Source organism: Anomaloglossus baeobatrachus, chromosome 6 (assembly GCF_048569485.1).
Source record: "Anomaloglossus baeobatrachus isolate aAnoBae1 chromosome 6, aAnoBae1.hap1, whole genome shotgun sequence".
NCBI classification, from domain to species: Eukaryota; Metazoa; Chordata; class Amphibia; order Anura; family Aromobatidae; genus Anomaloglossus; species Anomaloglossus baeobatrachus.
This window is the reverse complement of record NC_134358.1, coordinates 538,618,771-538,633,449: the sequence shown is the minus strand read 5'-3', so window position 1 is coordinate 538,633,449 and position 14,679 is coordinate 538,618,771. Positions and strand designations below refer to the sequence as shown.

Genomic DNA, 14,679 nt, shown 5'->3' with positions numbered 1-14,679 from the left:
ATTTATGCATCTGTTAATAAATCCTGCTCTTGTTTGAAGTTTGCAGGCTCCAACTTATTTGCATCTTATCAAACCTGCTAAATCTGCAGGGGGTTGAATACTACTTGTAGGCACTGTACAGTATCTAAGGCTTCTCACTGAGTTGCTGCTTTAGGGTACCTTCACACTTTAGCGATGCAGCAGCGATCCGACCAGCGATCTGACCTGGTCAGGATCGCTGCTGCATCGCTACATGGTCGCTGGTGAGCTGTCAAACAGGCAGATCTCACCAGCGACCAGTGACCAGCCCCCAGCCAGCAGCGACGTGCAAGCGACGCTGCGCTTGCACGGAGCCGGCGTCTGGAAGCTGCGGACACTGGTAACTAAGGTAAACATCGGGTATGGTTACCCGATGTTTACATTAGTTACCAGCGCACACCGCTTAGCTTAGTGTGTGCAGGGAGCAGGAGCCGGCACTGGCAGCGTGAGAGCTGCGGAGGCTGGTAACGAAGGTAAATATCGGGTAACCACCTTGGTTACCCGATGTTTATCTTGGTTACAGCTTACCGCAGGCTGTCAGACGCCGGCTCCTGCTCCCTGCACATTCAGGATTGTTGCTCTCTCGCTGTCACACACAGCGATGTGTGCTTATCAGCGGGAGAGCAACAATAAAAAAACGAACCAGGGCTGTGTGTAACGAGCAGCGATCTCACAGCAGGGGCCAGATCGCTGCTCAGTGTCACACACAGCGAGATCGCTAATGAGGTCACAAAAAACGTGACTCAGCAGCGATCTCAGTAGCGATCTCGCTGTGTGTGAAGCACCCCTTAGGCTATGTTCATACATTGCGTTTTTTCAGTATTTTTTTATGCAAATTAAAAGCTGCTTTTTACAGTACAAGCAAACACTATGAGATCTCAGAAATTTCATGCAGACAATTGCTTTTTTTCTGACTAAATTGGAAAACTGCTGTTTTTTTTTTTTTTAAAAAACGGCAGCGTCTCGATTTTTTCAGCGTTATTGCTGCTTTTTTTTCCCACCATAGAAAGTAATAAGGAATTGCAAAAACGCTGCAAAAACTTAACCTTGCGGGAGGTTTTTGTTGTGTTTTGTAGCATTTTTGGTGAATAAAATTTACTTTATTAAACTTGTACTGTAGACGTATGGGGCATATAATCTGCACCCAAAAATGCAGCAAAAATGCAACACAAAAATCAGCAAAAATGCAAAACAAAAATCAGTAATTGGAAAACTGCTAGGTCTTTTAAAACTGCAGCAAGTTAAATCTTTCAGTGTTTTTTGCAGCATTTTGTTTTATAATAGAAGGTAATAATTGCAAAAACTCAAACACGTGTGTTTTTTTTTTGCTGTGTTTTATTGCATTTTTGCTGTGTACCAACTTTATCAAACATGTGGACATATGAGAGATAAAGTCTGCACACCAAAAGCGCAGCAAAAATGCAACACAATAGAACACCAAAAATGAAGGTAAAATAACAGGAAAAATGAAACACATGCAAACAGCAAATAAGCAATTCAAAATAACAGGAAAAATGCAGGACAAAAACAGCAAAAATGCAACAAAAAAAACTGCAAAAATACAACACAATTGTACACCAAAAATGCACCACAAAAAAAAACAGAAAAAATGCATCACAAAAACAGCAAAAATGCAACACATAAAAACAGCAAAAATGCAACGCAAAATAACAGGAAAAATGCAGCACAAAAAAAAACCAATAATGCAACACAAAACCAGCAAAAATGCAACACAAAAAAACAACTAAATGCAGCAAAACCTGTTTATTAAGGGCAACTTCTTTACTGACAAGAGAATAGCTTATGCCTAAAGAAAAAAAAGCTGAAGAAAGCAATGTGTGAACATGGTCTTATGCTGACAGAATCCAAAAGGTCAAAGTAGCCTTGTCCAGAAATTGCGCCTGAGTTATGTTCTAAGCATGGGCGTACCCAGGATCAAAACCAGGGGGGGCAAGCCATGGTCGTTCAGGTTGTAAAATATTAGAATGGAAAAGGTGACTGAAACGAAAATTTTAAGAGAATTAAATGTAATTATGGCTCGATTAATGACTCAGCACCCCTCCACACACACACACACACACACACAATACAATGCACGCTCCATCACCCCTCCCCCCACACACACACACAATACAATGCACGCTCCATTACCTCTCCCCCCCACACACATACACAATACAATACATCCCCCCATCACCCACTACATACACACACACAAATACAATGCACCCCCCATTACCACCTCCCCACGCACACAATACAATGCACCCCCCATCACCCCCTACACACACACACACACAATACAATGCACCCCCCATTACCCCCTACACACACACACACACACACACACACAATACAATGCATCCCCTACACACACACACACACAATACCATGCACTCCCTACACACACACACACACACACAAAATACAATGCACACACACACACACACACACACACAATGCACCCCCCATTACCCCTCCCCACACACACAATACAGTGCACCCTCCATTACCCCTCCCCCCACACACAATACAATACACCCTCTATTACCCCCTTCCCAGACATAATACAATGCACCCCCATCACCCCTACACACACAAGTTACACTACCCCATCACTACACATTCCTGCCTCCCCCCTCCCTCGGAATACAGTACTCATCCTCTGCCTGTCACAAAGCTGTGTCTCCTTCACAAATGTTCCCCGTTATGTGTCCTCAGCCCCTCCCCACTCATCCCCATTAATTACACCTGCCTCTTCAGCTCCTCCATGGAGCGCTTACCGCTTCATGTCTCCTGTGTCCCGGCGCCCGCAGCACTGTGATGACGTCAGCAATGTGCTGATCTCATCACGTTGCTGCACGTCGGGGGCGGGGCCCCGCCCTGGCGCGCTGTTCAAATGTATTCACGTCTGAATAAGACGCAATTACATTTGAATAGGAAGGAAGAAGCTGCGGTCACCGGCACCGGCACCGCCGCGCTCCTCAGCAGTGTGTGCATGCCGGCACACTATCACACAGCAGAGTCGTGATAGCACAGCGCGCTGCGTCCTGTTGCAGCTAGTGTGCCCGGCATGTACACACTGCTGAGGAGCGCGGCGGTGGCTGCAGATACAGCGGCCCACTACAGGCACCGGCCCACTACACCATGCTCCTGCTTCCCCCGCCCCTCGCTGGGTACGCCCATTGTTCTAAGACTTGTCATGTTTTGCGATATTAAGGGTAGAGATGGAGAAGGCACTGTGAAGATTACACATATATAAAACCTCCTGGCATTTTTCCACCTTCTTATAAATGTGGATTCTTTCCAGTTCTTGCCTAAAGATGGTACCACGACTTATGAAGTGGTTGACACCAAAAGCTCGTGAGATGCTGCGCAATGTTCCCACTATACATATAGATCTGTGGGAATTGCTGGATGCTTATGGGAATATTCTCCAGGGGGTTTCCATATGATGTGTAACATGATAGAAGAGTAATCACATGAAAGGGTCGTCCTTACATTTCAGTTATATATCATCCTCCATCCCTGTAGGTCTTCATTATTGGTCATGCCAATAAAACTGAATTGTAGCAGCCAACAAAAATGATCGGTCCCAGTAATAAATCCCACTGGCATTCACTTATCCAGACCTTATTCGAGATTTTTTAATCAGATAAACAATTCCCATCTTTAGTGGATATTGTCACAAAGTACTGGTAAAAATCAGCATTTTTGCAGTTCACTGCTTAGTAAAATGTACAAACTTTTACGATATAAAAACTCATTATTTTATAGCTCATTGCCTTGAAGACCGACCACTGCTGCTGTCTAACATCACTGCGCTGAAGCTGGCTGGGGATTAGGAGGTAAAAGCGCACTTTAGCGATCTTAGTCAGCTTCAAAGCAGCGCTTACAAGCTTAATAGTAGAGAACTTGTAAGCTCTGCACATAATCTTCTGTCTAGCAGAGATGGCCGGTCAGCAAGGTAACGAGCTATAAAAAAAAAGAAAAGTGTTATTATCTCAAGAATGGCTGAACATTTTAACAATCAGTAAGTTACAAAGATGGGAATAACCCTTTAAGGTTCCACTTTATTCCTGTCGGTAGTCGTAATACCTCAGTGTATAATCTCCAAGCTTTGTCCAATTTGGCCAATTATAGGTGAACACAAACCAAATAGCCAATACAGAAGCAAGGTCAATTCACATTCGGAAGATAAATAAAAAAAACTAAATGTGCTTAAACAGATTGACAAAAATTAAGTAAAACGCACCCTCACTATGAACACAGACCTCACCCACTCCTTACCGCTACTGTGACGCCCTAGAGAATCCAGGTAGTCACAATTAGGCCCCAGCACCACACCGTTCCCACACTTAGGAACAGCAGCAACTATTTAAGCCTAGTCACCCCCTTAGGGACAGATAGACACACCAGTGGGCGTGGCCAGGCGGTTGGTGCATGCCCACCCATGGGTTCAAGTTGAGAGGAGCTGGGGCTAGGTGTAGTCCCAGCAGGAGGAAAGAGAGGTCAATTTGAAGGTGCCAGGGTTGGAGCCCTGGTGCCACTGGCTAGGAGGCAGACGGTGGTCTCCGTCAACAGAAGACGGGAAGACGGCTTGGTGGAACCAAGACGTGCCGAGCCAGGGTTGTAGCCCACCGGTACCAACACGGGGAACCAAGCTGGAAACCGTAGCACAAAGGGGGGTACTCAAACCCTGAAGCCAGAAACCAGAATCGACTGATTAATTAACCGATTGAGGCCAGGACTAGAGGTTCTGTCCCACCCAAAGTCCCTCATAGAAGACAACAGCCCACCGATTGGGGATAAGTGGTCACCTCCAAGGCCCATAGATCCCACGGGCCAGCGTCTGCGGGCACGGCTCCTTAGGCCACATCCAGCCGGGAGCGGACTCCTACATTACACACGGGGAAGTCATTTACTCAGAAAACAGTGCAGGAGAAGGATAGAGACCACCAGCCGGGTGGGGGACCTGGATACAGCCGGTCGTGACACCGGCCACCACCACCTTGGTTTACCGGAGACTCATGTGTTTGTTTCCAACAGTGAGTACACCAGCACCCTCTGCGGTCGCTATTCCCCCTGCACTACAGCCGCCGGGTCCCGGGGCCATCATCCCTGCCCACGGAGGGATTAACAACTTGCTGCACAACATCTCCCCTGGGTGCCCCGTCACAGTAGCGGTGGTGTCACACTTCACCACACACCGTGGGCGGCGTCACGAACTTAACACGGCTCCGGCCGTACATATATGTCCCCAATCCACAACACCCCTTTTAGTTGAAGTGACCGCGAGACCCCCGGGTCCGGAGACCTTCGAGCCACCCACAGAAGGTCCGGATCCAAGCAGCGCCGGCTGCTGGCACGGGGGCGGCACACTACCACCCAACTCTTGTATGAAAAAAAATCTGAACAAAATAAAAAACAAAAAAAATTACAAAATAAATAAGTTAACTAAATATTAAAAAAACATTGCACTTTGCTGTGCCTACTGCGGGCAGTGCCGAATACATAGGAGTGCATGCGCAAAAAAGCGAAATCTCTGCGCAGGTGCGAGATTTACCCTAGATATGTGTATTAGACAGGAGAAGTCCTCCACATCGCCAGGCAAAATATCGTACCTGCGCAGAGACTTTGCCGGATCACGCACGCGCACTGCAGTGGGGCAGAGCAAGTGCTCCTGTGCGTGCCGGCAATGTATCTGTGCATGCGCGAGATTTACCCCCGGGTATGTGCATTACTCAAGAGGTGTATTCCATGTCAATCATCAGCATGGAGAGAAGGAACAGGAGCAGCAACCAAGGATGCCCATCGGACTTCCATACAGCGCAATAGATTTTCAAACGGTATTTGTGGGGTGTACAGGGGGAGTCAGGGGATAACATGCACCTTTAAAGAATGCAACATAGGCGCTGCTGGAGGTGCCAGTTTTAGTTTATAACTCAAAAAAACGGTGACAGGTTCTCTTTAAGCATTACATGATGCCCATGAAAACAATAGGCAGCCGTGTACTTGAGGACAGGACAGGTTCTTCAGAAGGAGAAACTATTCCTTGTAGTCCTGTCTATAAAGAGGTTGTCCATTACTTTTACACTGATTGCCTATCCTTAGGATAGGTCATCAATGTCTGATCGGATAGGGTCTTAGGGGTGCTTTACACGTTGCGACATCGCTACCGAAATATCGTCGGGGTCACGTCGTTAGTGACGCACATCCGGCGCCGGTAACGACATCACAACGTGTAAATCCTAGTTGCGACGATGAACGAGTGCATCCGCATTAAAAATCGCTGATCTGTGTCACGTCGTTCATTTTCATAATGTCAGTACGATGTTGTTTGTCGTTCCTGCAGCTCCACACATCGCTGTGTGTGTAACCGCAGGAACGACAAACACTTCCTTACCTGCGTCCACCAGCAATGCGGCAGGAAGGAGGTGGGCGGGATGTTATGTCCTGCTCATCTCCGCCCCTCCGCTTCTATTGGCCGGCCGCTTAGTGACGTCGCGGTGACGCCAAACGCACCTCCCCCTTGAGGGAGGGATTGTTCGGCAGTCGCGCGACGTTGCCGACCAGGTATGTGCATGTGAAGCTGCTGTAGCGATAATGTTCGCTACGGCAGCAATCACCACATATCGCATGTGCGATGGGGGTGGGTGCTAACGCGCTTGACATCGCTAGTCGATGCTAGCGATGTCGCAACGTGTAACGTACCCCTAACACCCCGCACCCCACCAATCAGCTGCTCTCAATCCTGGCGGCGGCAGCAGGAAATGCTCAGTTCTGGAGTAGCCCCGTCAACTGATAGCGGCTGTGACCGAGTACTGCAGATCCGACAGCCATTCTAATGAAAAGCAGGCGGATGTGCGGAACCCAGCTGAGGCCGCTATCAGTAGACGGGGCAGCACCAGAACTGAGCATTTCCGGCCACAGGCTGCTGCCGCTGCACTATTAGCAGCTAGTCGGTGGGTGTTGGGTGTCAACCCCGGCCAATCAGATCCTAAAGGCCCTGTCACACACACACAGATAAATCTTTGGCAGATCTGTGGTTTCAGTGAAATCATGGACATATTGTTCCATTTGTACACAGCCACAAACCTGGCACTGATTGTCCACAATTTCACTGCAACCACAGATCTGCCACAGATCTGCCACAGATCTGCCACAGATCTGCCACAGATCTGCCACAGATCTACCACAGATCTACCACAGATCTACCACAGATCTGCCACAGATTTACCACAGATTTACCACAGATTTATCTGTGTGTGTGACAGGGCCTTAAGGATTGGATATCAATGTAAAAGTAGTGGACAACCTCTTTAATTTAATTTTGAAAACTTGAGGATAATGAGGCATTTTAAAGAAATAAAGAGCCAATACTCCCCACTGAAGTCTTCCTCCGCTTCTATGGTCTCCATTGGAACCAGAAAAGATAACATTCTGACCGCCAGCTAATCAGTGGCTTCAGCAGCCCGGTGAATGGTGGTTGGGATGTCATCAAACCAGAAGTCGGGATCAGGCAGGAGGATTGTTTTAATAGGGTATTTACAATAGGTTTTGGAAACATGACAATAATTTAAATACTAGATAGATCGGTTAACTATTTCCCTGCCAGGTTTGCGGATTACAGTAGATCTTGAATGCACTGAGATGCCAGATTATGTGGATCTGAGTTACTAGATTATTGGACTCTTGGTCGATTTGTTACCTTCCAATTATTGGAGCACAGACAAAAGAAGGAGTCCACGAGATTGAGGCATGTTCCCGAGTTCTGGCACGGATTACTACCGCACGCTTTCTGGCTGATTTTCTGAAATAAAGAAAAAAATATAAATTTACTTCTCTGAAGCCGCCGGTAGGAAAACCAGAAAAATACTCAACCACAAATATGGGGAGAACAACATTTGTTTAATCAACTAAATGTGAGACTGTAGAGGAGACACTGATATAGCCATATATTGGTGCAGCCATATTAGATGCACACATTTCCTACCTATACTCTCCGTATATGTAGTGCAGCAGTGGGAGTTCTTAGCCACTTAAAGGGTTATTTTCATTATGTTAAAGGGGTAAAAATACAGTAAGTATTTGTTAAAACTAGCTATTTTGCAATTTACCTAGCATTAAAAATCCCCTCCGTTTCCAAGACCATGGAGCTTATTAATTTTATACTTTACTGCTCATTGCCCAGGTCACTGACCACCCCTGTAGTCTTTTAATAGTGGCTGGTTTCCTAGGCAAAAGGTGCGCGCTTCCAAGCTATTTGCTTTATTTCAAGTTTGGAGTTTTCCACAAATGTCGCCAACTGTCATGGCGGCATCGGGCTCTGTTCACATTGCAGATTCTGACACTCCACCGATGGTTTCTCTGGTGTTTGGAATCAACACAGCCAGACAGGTGTCGACTTGTTGTGTGCTCAGTCATAGGCTGGCTAGCAAGAGTTAATCTCTGCTAGTCTGCTTGTTAGGCTCCTGTGAGCACATGTGGTGGGGCAGCCAATCACATCTGCTGCACTCATATTTATGCTGGATGAAATCTTCTACCCTTCCAAGCTATAGGTTATCCTGTGTTGGTCTGTGAATTTTGGTGTCCCAGACTTTCTGGTGAAAGTGTTGCTTTTGCTTGGAGCAGTTATGGAGTTTACCCCCTGGTGTTTTGTACTTCCTTTTTGCTCTTGTTTTCCTCATAATCTCTTATTGTCTTATGCCTCTGTGTGAGAGTGCTGAGTAACATAGTTTTGGTTTCCCCTGTCTGTCTGTTTCTGTTGTTTTCAACACACTCCTGTCCTGTCTCTTCCTGGTGGGAGGAGGAGAAGGAATCAGATCAGGACTGGTCAGGAGCAGGGCCATGAAGGCGACTCAGGCCTCTCCACCATTAGCAGTATCCCTGAGGTTAGGGATAGCATAGGGTCCCCTAGCTTGAGGGACAGCTTAGAAGCACCAGTTCCCAACTATCCCGTAGTCATCATGACAGCTCTGCTCTGAAGCTGTCTGAATTGAAAGATCCAATGAGATTTAGTAGTCCTATGGGGCTTCTGAGCACAGTCCTCCGCCTTTCCTGGCAGCACCATAGAGAATAAATGGAGCAACAGTAAGGCATGTGCATTGTCGCTCCCTTCAACTGATAAAATGGGTAACAGGAGGAACAGTTAATTGCCAATAACCTGTTAATGGACATAGTGAATTCATACTTGCTATATTGTTTAATAAGATGTAATGCACATGAAAATTTGGAATAAAATTTGGTGTTTAAAAAAAAATGGGTAGTTCTGCCAATCGCTGCCAGTTTCAGTGGTCAAAGCCCCCCGATTTATAGGTTCTCTCTAATCCTGTACGTAGGTGATCTTATTTTTACTGGGAACCAATTTAATAATCAGGAAAATGTCAATAGCGTAATACAGTCTCCAGAGAATGATGAAATGCAAAATGGCCCAATCCCCCCGAAATCAGGGAGTGACCACACAACACAACTGTCAACTATTGAGGGGTTGTCTTACGATCATTAGAAGTGGGATCTTAAAGAGGTTGGCCACTACTTTAACATTGATGGCCTTTCCACTGCAGGATAGGACATCAATGTCTGATTCGCCGGGGTCCGACACCCGGCAACCCCGCCGATCAGCTGTTACTGATACTGGCAGCAGACAGCCGGAAATTCTCAGTTCTGGAGCTGCCCTGTCTTCTGATAGCAGCCGAGGCCAGGTACTGCACATCCGCCTCCAATTCAAATTAATAGGAGGGGGATGTGCAGTACCCGGCCGCAGCCGCTATCAGTTGACACAGCAGCTCCAGTACTGAGCATTTCCAGCTGCTTGTCACCTCCGTCGGCACTAAAAACAGCTGATCGGCAGGGGTGTCGGGTGTTGGGCCCCGGCCAATCAGACAAGAATGTAAGAGTGGTTGACAATCCCTTTAAGTCTATGGGCCTGACAGAAACAGCCGAGTCCTGGGCATGCTCCTGGGACCCAATGCAACTTCTGAAACAGGGTCCTCCGATTCATCATTTATATTACAGCTGCCCCGGTGTGACTGCAACCTCTACACATACTATAACTACACCCTGTTAATAATCCTTTTATCTTACCTCTTGCAGTTGTTGAATTCGGTTTTCAATATCGGTTAACTAAGGGCAAAAGTGGCAAAAAATGAGAGATGCATTCAGTACCTGCCACAATGACGACATTCATACATATGAGCCTTTATATACCCCCACAGGGATTTACTCCACCGCATTATTAACCCAAAATTAGAAGATTCACCAAAATTATCAATAATTTATCCTATCAGGATATACCAACATCGAATCAACCAAAATATCCCAATAAACCACTATACACCAGTTAAAGGAAGTTTTTTATTGATGGTATATTTACTAAAAATATTCAGGACAAAAATACAAATTAAAACCTACATAAAACCCATAGGCAGGGAAGACAGGTCATACATTAGTATAATGAAAAGTTAAAGCATATGGGGAATCACAAAGTAATTATACAGTCACCAATATATAACCATTAAAGTAATGATGCAGTCAAATTCTTGTCTTTGTAACAGTAAAATACCGAACACAACCGCATCATTAGACTACCCCCCTATAATTCATATACCAGACCTGTAGCCATAATAGACCGTATAACCAGCTTCCCCACCTCACACTCCATCGCACGTTTCACACCGCTTTTTCAGGGAGTGACCACTCCCTGAAGAAGCGGTGTGAAACGTGCGTTGGAGTGTGAGGCGGGGAAGCTGGTTATACGGTCTATTCCCCATATGCTTTAACTTTTCATTATACTAATGTATGACCTGTCTTCCCTGCTTATGGGTTTTATGTAGGTTTTCATTTGTATTTTTGTCATGAATGTTTTTAGTAAATATACCATCAATAAAAAACTTCCTTTAACTGGTGTATAGTGGTTTATTGGGATATTTCGGTTCATTTTCTCCACCGCAGCCTCCACTCACACAGTATGATGACCCTACTGTACCCCCCAGCATAGTATGGTTACCTCAATCCAGTGCGATGCCTCAACTGTGAACCCCACACATCCCTCCATACAGTATAATAGCCCGCACATACCCTACATATAGTATAATGCGTCCCACATTGACTTCCATGACATCATTGTGCCCGCTGCGATGAGACATCAGAGCTCAAACACACAAGGAGAATAGTGGAGGAAGGAGCCGATGGTTCTCTGTTCCATCATTGGATACAGTTGAAAGTGTGATGCTGGGCAGGGGGCCCATAGCAGTCATGTAGTCTGCAGCCATTGTAGGTACATCCCTGCAGAGCCCTACCATGGTTGTGTGCATGGACATTAAGATCAGCAATTTGCGGAATTTGATCATCGCAAGATTAAAGTTGGGGCGCTGCTGCACTGGGATCTATAGATATACAGTAATTGCTGACAGTAATGGTAAAAAGTGGGACTGCAAGTAAAAGTTGTGAAAGTGGATCCATCATCAGATTTCACTACGTATGGTTTTACATTGATCTCTTAAGCCTTGAGTAGTATGGTGTACATCAAAAGAGTAACAAATACAAGTTTAGTCAGACTCTGCACGCCCAACGTTGACTGACAGCTGCAGCTTGTAATAATAATAATATAATAATAATTGTATTCATTTATATAGCGCTATTAATTCCACAGCGCTTTACATACATTGGCAATATTATTATTATTATTATTTATTATTATAGCGCCATCAATTCCATGGCGCTTTACATGTGAAAGAGGTACACATAATAGGGCAAGTACAATAATCATAAACAATACAAGGCACAGACAGGTACAGGAGGAGAGAGGTCCCTGCCCGCGAGGGCTCACAGTCTACAAGGGATAGGTGAGGATACAGTAGGTGACGGTAGAGCTGATTGTGCGGCGCTGCATCAGACTGAGGGTTACTGCAGGTTGTAGGCTTGTCGGAAGAGGTGGGTCTTCAGGTTCCTTTTGAAGCTTGTCAAGGTAGGCGGGAGTCTGATGTGTTGTGGCAGAGCATTCCAGAATATGGCAGAGGCACGGGAGAAATCTTGGATGCGATGGTGGGAAGAGGAGATAAGAGGGGAGTAGAGAAGGAGATCTTGTGAGGATCGAAGGTTACGTGCAGGTAAGTACCGGGAGACTAGGTCAGAGATGTAAGGAGGAGACAGGTTGTGGATGGCTTTGTAGGTCATGGTTAGGGTTTTGAAGTGGAGTCGTTGGGCAATGGGAATCCAGTGAAGGGATTGGCAGAGAGGAGAGGTCGGGGAGTAGCGAGGGGAGAGGTGGATTAGCCAGGCAGCATAGTTTAGAATAGATTGTAGGGGTGCGAGACTGTTAGAAGGGAGGTCACAGAGCAGGAGGTTGCAATAATCCAGGCGGGAGATAATAAGGGCATGTACTAATGTTTTTGCAGCTTCTTGGGAAAGGAGTGTTCGGATCCGTGAAATATTTTTAAATTGGAGGTGGCAGGAGGTGAAGAGGGCTTGGATGTGTGGCTTGAAAGAGAGCTCAGAGTCTAGGAATACGCCCAGGCAGCGAGCGCGAGGGACCGGGGAGAGTGGGCAGCCATTGACGATGGATATGTCAGGACAATACTGTCCCCATTGGGGCTCACAATCTAGAGTCCCTATCTGTATGTCTTTGGAGTGTGGGAGGAAACCCACGCAAACACGGGGAGAACATACAAACTCCTTGCAGATAGTGTCCTTGGTGGGATTTGAACCCCAAGACCCCAGCGCTGCAAGACTGCAGTGCTAACCACTGAGCCACCACAAGACTGCAGTGCTAGCCACTGAGCCACCGTGCCGCCCTACTGTACTATTGTACTGAACAGTTTGAGATTTCAGCACCAGAGAGGAGGGACAATGAGGAACTGTCATTCAGGCTAGGTGTGCAGAGACTCAGCAGCAGGAAGGAGGGGCACTGAGGAACTGTCAGGCTTGGTGGGCACAGATTTATGAAAAGCAGCAGGGAGGAGGGACACTGAGGAGCTGTCAGTTAGGCTTTGTGGGCATACAGTACAGACCAAACGTTTGGACAGACCTTCTCATTCAAAGAGTTTTTTTTATTTTCAGGACTCTGAAAATTGTAGATTCACATTGAAGGCATCAAAACTATGAATTATCACATGTGGAATGAAATACTTAACAAAAAAGTGTGAAACAACTGAAAATATGTCTTATATTCTAGCTTCTTCAAAGTAGCCATCTTTTTCTTTGATTACTGCTTTGCACACTCTTGGCATTCTCTTGATGAGCTTCAAGAGGTAGTCACCGGAAATGGTCTTCACTTCACAGGTGTGCCCTGTCAGGTTTAATAAGTGGGATTTCTTGCCTTATAAATGGGGTTGGGACCATCAGTTTTGTTGTGCAGAAGTCTGGTGGATACACAGCTGATAATCCTACTGAATAGACTGTTAGAATTTGTATTATGGCAAGAAAAAAGCAGCTAAGTAAAGAAAAATGAGTGACCATCATTACCTTAAGAAATGAAGGTCAGTCAGTCCGAAAAATTGGGAAAACTTTGAAAGTGTCCATAAGTGCAGTGGCAAAAACCATCAAACTCTACAAAGAAACTGGCTCACATGAGGACCGCCTCAGGAAAGGAAGATCAATAGTCACCTCTGCTGCGGAGGATAAGTTTATCCGAGTCACCAGCCTCAGAAATCGCAGGTTAACAGCAGCTCAGATTAGAGACCAGGTCAATGCCACACAGAGTTCTAGCAGCAGACATCTCTAGAACAACTGTTAAGAGGAGACTTTGTGCAGCAGGCCTTCATGGTAAAATAGCTGCTAGGAAACCACTGCTAAGGACAGGCAACAAGCAGAAGAGACTTGTTTGGGCCAAAGAACACAAGGAATGGATATTAGACCAGTGGAAATCTGTGCTTTGGTCTGATGAGTCCAAATTTGAAATCTTTGGATCCAACCACCGTGTCTTTGTGCGACGAAGAAAAGGTGAACGGATGGACTCTACATGCCTGGTTCCCACTGTGAAGCATGAAGGAGGAGGTGTGATGGTGTGGGGGTGCTTTGCTGGTGACACTGTTGAGGAGTTATTCAAAATTGAAGGCATACTGAACCAGCATGGCTACCACAGCATCTTGCAGCGGCATGCTATACCATCCAGTTTGCGTTTAGCTGGACCATCATTTATTTCTCAACAAGACAATGACCCCAAACACACCTCCAGGCGGTGTAAGGGCTATTTGACTAAGAAGGAGAGTGATGGGGTGCTACACCAGATGACCTGACCTCCACAGTCACCAGACCTGAACCCAATCGAGATGGTTTGGGGTGAGCTGGACCGCAGAGTGAAGGCACAAGGGCCAACCAGTGCTAAGCATCTCTGGGAACTCCTTCAAGACTGTTGGAAAACCATTTCCGGTGACTACCTCTTGAAGCTCATCAAGAGAATACCAAGAGCGTGCAAAGCAGTAATCAAAGAAAAAGGTGGCTACTTTGAAGAAGCTAGAATATAAGACATATTTTCAGTTGTTTCCCACTTTTTTGTTAAGTATTTCATTCCACATGTGTTAATTCATAGTTTTGATGCCTTCAATGTGAATCTACAATTTTCAGAGTCCTGAAAATAAAGAAAACTCTTTGAATGAGAAGGTGTGTCCAAACTTTTGGTCTATACTGTATCTGTAGTAGAAACAGTAAATAGGGACATTG

At 45.9% G+C, this 14,679-nt stretch overlaps 1 protein-coding gene across 2 annotated transcripts in view; it reads right to left on the bottom strand.

Moving 5' to 3' along the window:
• CUBN (cubilin) overlaps positions 1-14,679 on the bottom strand; it is a 299,203-nt gene that overhangs the window by 271,183 nt on the left and 13,341 nt on the right. For both annotated transcript variants that reach the window (XM_075315595.1, XM_075315596.1), the window contains exons 4-5: positions 10,105-10,143; positions 7,730-7,831 (exon numbers count right to left, since the gene is read on the bottom strand). In XM_075315595.1, the coding sequence (XP_075171710.1) occupies positions 7,730-7,831; positions 10,105-10,143 (141 nt within the window). The remainder of the gene's footprint in view (positions 1-7,729; positions 7,832-10,104; positions 10,144-14,679) is intronic.